Consider the following 6,020-nt stretch of genomic DNA (forward strand, 5'->3'; position numbering starts at 1 on the left):
CCCGCGCAGGGATCGCCCAGCCAGGTGATCCCAAATTAAAGGCCATGGTGGAGTTATTTTGAATTTTTTTTTTACACGCTCAGGAATGCGCTTCCTCCTCCTCCTCCTCTCCTCCTCCTCCTCCTCCTCCTCCTCCTCCCCTGGGAGCGTTGCTAAATCGGGCTCGCTTGTGGTCGATCCTACACGGAGTTGAACAAATTATTATTATCAAATTACTCTGGTTTTACCATCGGAACCGCACGCACCAGAATTCAAAAAAAGACAAAAAAAAACCACACACACAAAAAAAAGCAGAGGAAGAAGAGTAAAACCAACTTTTCTGMTGGAAGACAGAGAAGGGGCTGGGGAGGGAGCGGAGCCGCGGCTTCCCTGCCCCCAGAAAGGTTTCCGAGGTAACAGTTTCCCCAAAATTCGCCTCCTGAGCAGGAGTTAAAACCCCCCGCTCCACTCGAGTGGCCTCAGGTTCAGAAAGGAATCGCGGGGCCGGGACAATGGAGCCGAGCGCTGCCTGAGCCTTCCGCCAGGTTTTCTTTTTATTTTTTTCCCCCCTTTTTGGAAAGAGGAATCTGCAGCCCGGGTTTGGTGGTTATTCTGGTTTTTTGGTTTTTTTTGGGGGGGAAACATCGCGGGAGAATGCTGCTCAGCACCGAAGAAACCCTGGGATTTAAAGTTGGAAATAAAGTTTAGCAGCACGAAGGCGTGCGAGACAATTCCCTATTTTCCCTCTATTTTTTTTTCCTTTTCCTTCTCTATTTTTAGATTTTGTCTTCTTTTTTTCTTCCCCATTTTTTTTGTATTTTTCCCATTTCTGGTTTTTTTTTTCCTATTGAGAAAGATTTCGGAAGAAAGAAAGACACGAAGTGAATAAAGACGGTGTGTGAGTAAAAAAGGAGAGAGAGAAAAAACCCCGATATAACTCGCTTAAAACTCTTTTTCCACCGCTTTTCTTCGCCGCTGTGATTGTGGACACCGCGCTCATTCCGGCTAATCAATACAGTAATTGGCAATTAATTAATAAGCGGAAGGAGGAATCGTGGCGGAGTCAATCTCTTGGAACAAGCCGCGTAGAAGGAATATCTTTCACGCTTTATTAAATATATACGTACACACACCCATCCCAGAGGAATCCACATTTGGGAAGGCGCAGCGACCTCTTAAAACAAACCTACGTGGAGCCAAAAAAATAATTTAAAAAAAAAAAAAAAACCAACTCATTTAAACCTCGGAAACAAAGCGGAGGCACCCACGCTGCCATCACCTCGAAACCAGCGTAATTTTTAATATTTATTTGTGTTTTGGAAGGGAGGGAAAAGCGGCTCGGGGAAGGGCCCCATTGTGCGCGGGGGCTGCGGGGTTTGGGGCGGGGGGCGCGTGTGAAATGTTGGGGTTTGGTGACACGGAGCAGGGGGCGGGCCCGGCCCCGCGGGTGCTCCCGAGGTGTCCCCAGAATATTCCGAGCGCGGGGAGGGGACGGGAGGGGACGGGAGGGGAGGGGAGGGGAGGAGGGAGCCCCGGAGCCCCCCGAGCCCGCAGCTTTGTCCGCCCAGCCCCGAGCGGGGGCTCCGCTCGCTGATTTCCACCAACCCCCACCCCTAAAAAAGCCATTCTTTGGAGGCGGAAGGTGGGTGCGCGGCCGCGGGCGGGGGCGGCCCGGGCGATGAGCGATGTTTGACTTCTTRATTTTTCTCCCTTTTTTTTTTTGTTTCGGCCGGGGAGGGGGCGGACGAGGAGCCGAGCCCCGGTGCAGGCGGAGGAATTGGGTGTTCGGAAGATGTTGCGAAGCCTCGACCGGAGCGTTTGAAAGGGAGATCGGCTGCTTTGGATTTTTTTCTTTTTTTCCTCGTATTTTTTTCTTTTTTTCGCCTCCCCTCCCCCTCCCCCCTCTCCGGGATGGGGGGACGCGTCTGATCGGGGAGTGCAAAGAGAAATGTCTTGATTTCCCGKGCCCCCCTCGCAAAGGGACAAAGTAAAAGCTCCTCGCAAAATGTTCCTGACCTGCGAAGGGACCTTCGGGATGGTTCCGGCCACCATGGATTACAGCGGGGAAGCCAGGCCGGGCGATTTCCACGCCGGCTACCAGGAGATCGAGGGCATCAACTTGGGCTACTTACAGATCAACGGCACCCGCATGTTCGCCCTGGCCCAGGTGCTCAGCGATCTGTTCAAGGACATCCCCAGGACCACCATCAGCAAGAAGATGGAAACGCTGAAGATCAAGAGCCGCCGCTGCGACCTGAAGGAGCTGCGCACCCTCAAGGCCATCCACTCGGTGCCCACGCGAGCCGTCAAGTGCTCGCTCATCTCCAAGGCCGACCTGGAGGCTCTGTGCACCTCCTGCAAGAGCCTCAGCCCCCGCCGGAGGAAGAGGAAGAGCAGGAGGAGGCAGCAGCTGCTGCTGCCGGGCCCCGGGGAGCTCTTCCCCTGCCCGCGGCCGCCGCTGCTGCCGCCCTGCAGAACCGGCCCCGGCGGGCCCCGCTCGCCCCCCGCGCTCCCGGGCCCGCAGCCCTTCCAGCGGCGCTTCCCGGCCCGGGGGGATCGCGGCCCCGCCGCTCGGGGCGGGCTCTTGGCGGGGGTCCTGGCCGGGGTCCCCCGAGACCTGGCGCTGCTGCGCCCCGCGGCCGCGCACCCCTGCGCGCTCCCGGCAGCTCTCTCCCCCGCGGGCCGGCGCCGGCCGGGGCCCTGCTGCGCCAAGGGGCTCTTCCCGCAGGAAAAGGGCCGCTCCTGCGGCTTCCCCGGCTCCAAGCGCCAGGGCACCTCCGCCGGCTACTCCAGCGACTCGGACTCCAGCCTGGACCTCGCCGCGTCCAGCCCCGCCACCTCCAGCGACTCTTCGGAGGAGGARGAGGAGGAAGAGGAGGAGGAGGAGGAGGAGGAAGGGGACAGCTCGTGCAGCAGCGAGGAGGGCAGCTCCTCGGAGTCGGAGAGCAGCTCGCTGTGCAGCGGGGACTCGGTGCAGAGCACCCGGTACCGGCAGGCGGCCCTGCCCCGCTTCCAGCCCCCCCGGGAGCCCCTCGGGGAGGAGCGGCCGCCGGAGCTGCCCCCGAGCGCGGCCAAAGCGCTGCGCCCCGAGCCCGAGCTCCTCTTCCTCTCGCAGCAGCTCTGGGCCAGGACTTCGCGAGCGACAACTTCGGAAAGTTTGAGCGCGGCGGCGGCGGCGCCGGGCTCGGGGGTTCAGTCGGGGCTTTACGCAAAGCAGGAGGCCTCCCCTTCCTCCTCCTCTTCCTCCTCCTCCTCCTCCTCCCCCCCTCCCTCCCCGAGCAGCACCCCCGGGGGGGACCCGCCACAAAAGGAGCGCGGCTTTGGGGACGCCGAGCTCCGCGCCGGAGGGAAGGATTTGCACAAAGATGCCTCGAACAATGGAGCCTCTTTAGAGCGGCCGAGCGGAGCCTCCCCGGGGCCGGCGCCTTCTCCAGAGCCGGGCCCGGGCTCAGCCCCGCCGCCCCCGGAGCTGGGGGCGACCCCCGGCCCCGCCGCCACCCCCGGGGAGCCCCGGCGGGAGCACTTCGACCGCCTGATCCGGCAATCCAAGCTGTGGTGCTACGCCAAGGGCTTCAACCTGGACGGGAAAAGTTTGCGGAGCGGCGCGGGGAGAGCGGAGCCCTGGAGGGGCGCGGAGCTGCGGTTCCCGGCCCCGGCAGCAGCGGAGAGCCCCGGGGCGCTGCGGGGCAGCGGCTCCGACCGGAGCGCCAAGCGCCGGCGGCTCTGCAGGGGCGCCGAGGCCGAGAGGCAGCGCAGCTGCTCCAAGGGGAGGCCGCCCAAGACCCCCAGGAGGAATCCCAGGAAGGGAAGCGCTCCCTGCAAAGCGACCCCGGCCCGCAATTCCTTCAGCCTGATGGGCAACTTCCCCTGCACGCCCGCGCTGGTGGTGGGCGCGGACGGGGACCTGTGCCCGGCCTCGTCCCTCGGCGCCAAGAACTCGTGGCCGCTGTCCAAGACGCACCCGCTGTGGAGGTGGCACCTGGGGGGCAGCGCCATCCCCGTGCCCCCCAGCCTCAAATTCCGCGGCTGCGGCCTGGAGGATCCCTGAGGAGCGCGGGAGAGCGGAGCAAAGGTTCCCGGGGCTGGGAGGGGTGCGGGGGTGCGGAGCGGGGTCCCAGCGGCCCCCGAGCCCCGCAGGGGAAGGGGCTGCCCGGAGGGGTGCGGGGGTGCGGAGCGGGGTCCCAGGGTCCCCCAGCCCCGCAGGGGAAGGGGCTGCCCGGAGGGGTGCGGGGGTGCGGAGCGGGGTCCCAGCGTTCCCCCAGCCCCGCTGGGGAAGGGGCTGCCCGGAGGGTGCGGGAAGGGCTGCGGGGAACGCGGGAGGCCCCGCTCGGGATGGACCGGGCCGATCTGGGGCCGCGGGTGYGCGGGATCCGCGCTTTGGGATCCGGTTTAGGATGAGGTTAAAGCGCGCGGCCGAACCCGGGTAACTCCCCAAAGCCCTGGCTCTGCTGCCGAGCGCCTGGGAGTTCCCAGGAAAGGGATTTTGGGATGAAGCGACTGCAGGGAAAGGGCCGGGAGAGCCGGGAATGGGCTGGGGAGGCGCTCCCGCCGCCATCCCTCCGCCAAAAAAAAAAAAAAACAAAAAAAAACCCTAGGAGAAAGCAGAACTATTTCCCCCTTTTTCCTCCAAAAAHGCRTCGGATAAAACCAGAATAATCCCATGCAGAGAGAAATAATGATCGCAGGAAAGAAAAAAAAAAAAAACAACAACCAAACCAACCCTTCCTTCTCGGGCCGAGTCRATCCCGGAGAAAACTGGGAGCAGCTCTCCCAAATCCCGGCTTAAAGGCGATGTTTTCCCATCTGGTTCGGGAGCAGGGAGGGGAAAACCCAACTTTTAAAAGAAAAATTCGTGAGGTTGAAAGAACCCGGGAGGGCTGGAGAGGAAATGACTTGAAACTGCTCCACTGGAATTTAAAAAATATTAAAAAGAAAAAGTAGAGGAGGAGGGGGGAGAAAAGGGGAAAAGTGAGGAATTTGTGGGATATTCATCCCCGAAGGCAGCGGGTCTGGAAAAGCTTTGGGGCCGGGAAAAGGGCGCGGATCGGGGGTTTGATCCCGGCGGGAATGCGGGCAGGAATGCGCCGGGAATTTCTCTCCTTCCCCGCCGAGGAAACCAAATCCCGCCGCGACTTTTCCACTCCTGGGCTGTTCCTGATGGGATTTCCATCCCCTCGGGCTCTCTGGAGCCTCCTCTGCTTTGGGAACCTGAACCAAATCAAAACTGGTTTGGGTTTTTTGTTTGATTTTTTTTTTTCCTCGTTTGTTTGTTTTTCAGTGGCTGTTTTGGGTTTTTTTTTCCAGCAGAAAATTCCCGGCCTGCCTTGGGGACCCCGCAGCGCCCGCCTGGGAATTTCTGTTTTTTCTTCCCCTCCAAAATTCCCTCCCCAAGCCCAAAAATTCAAAATCAAAAAATCAAACCCCTCCCGTTCCCTCCTGCGAGGGAAAAAGGAAGGGAAGCCCGGGATTGAAAGGAGAATTTTCAGACGAGGCCTGCTGGATTTTATTGTCATTCCATCAGCCCGTTAAAAAAAGGAAAATAAGGGGGGAAAAGGGATTTAAAGGCCCAGCGTGTTTGGGATCTGCCGGGCACTGCTTTCCCTGGAAGTGGCGAATTGGTGCTAAAAGCGGTGTTTGTTTTGTTTGGGTTTTTAGCGTTCATTGTTTTGTTTTTTGGGGTTTTTTTTGTTTTTTTTTAAATTAAAAGCTCGGTTTTTGGTGTTTTTTCGCCCCCTCCCGCTCCTCCCTTGCTGAGCAGAGCAGGGGCGCTTCTCTCGCCGAAATATTCGGATTTTAGAGCCATTATCCTCAAAAAAAATCACCGAAACTTCAAAACCAGTGAGAAAAGCCGATTTGAGGGGTTTGGCCCCGYGAGCGCATCTCGGGAATCCCAAAAACCGGCGGCGTTTTCCCTGGAATTCCCTTTTTCCGTGGAGCGCGGTCATTCCCTGCTCCTCAAAATCTCGGTCGGGTTGAAAATGTATTTTCTAGAGGAAAAAAAAAGGGAATTTTGAATAATTTTCGGGTGGGGTGGAAGGAGG

The 6,020-nt window shown here is 59.5% G+C and overlaps 1 protein-coding gene across 1 annotated transcript; it reads left to right on the forward strand.

Annotated features, from left to right (window-relative positions):
- The first annotated feature begins 829 nt into the window (after positions 1-829).
- Positions 830-4,099, forward strand: EPOP (elongin BC and polycomb repressive complex 2 associated protein). Its single transcript, XM_057386338.1, has 2 exons — positions 830-1,270; positions 1,717-4,099. The coding sequence occupies exon 2, from the start codon at positions 1,985-1,987 to the stop codon at positions 4,025-4,027; it is 2,043 nt and encodes a 680-aa protein (XP_057242321.1). The 5' UTR covers positions 830-1,270; positions 1,717-1,984; the 3' UTR covers positions 4,028-4,099.
- The last annotated feature ends 1,921 nt before the right edge of the window (positions 4,100-6,020 follow it).

This window comes from Malurus melanocephalus, unplaced genomic scaffold (genome assembly GCF_030028575.1).
Source record: "Malurus melanocephalus ecotype Western Australia unplaced genomic scaffold, MMel_1.1 scaffold_955, whole genome shotgun sequence".
In the NCBI taxonomy this organism is placed as follows: domain Eukaryota; kingdom Metazoa; phylum Chordata; class Aves; order Passeriformes; family Maluridae; genus Malurus; species Malurus melanocephalus.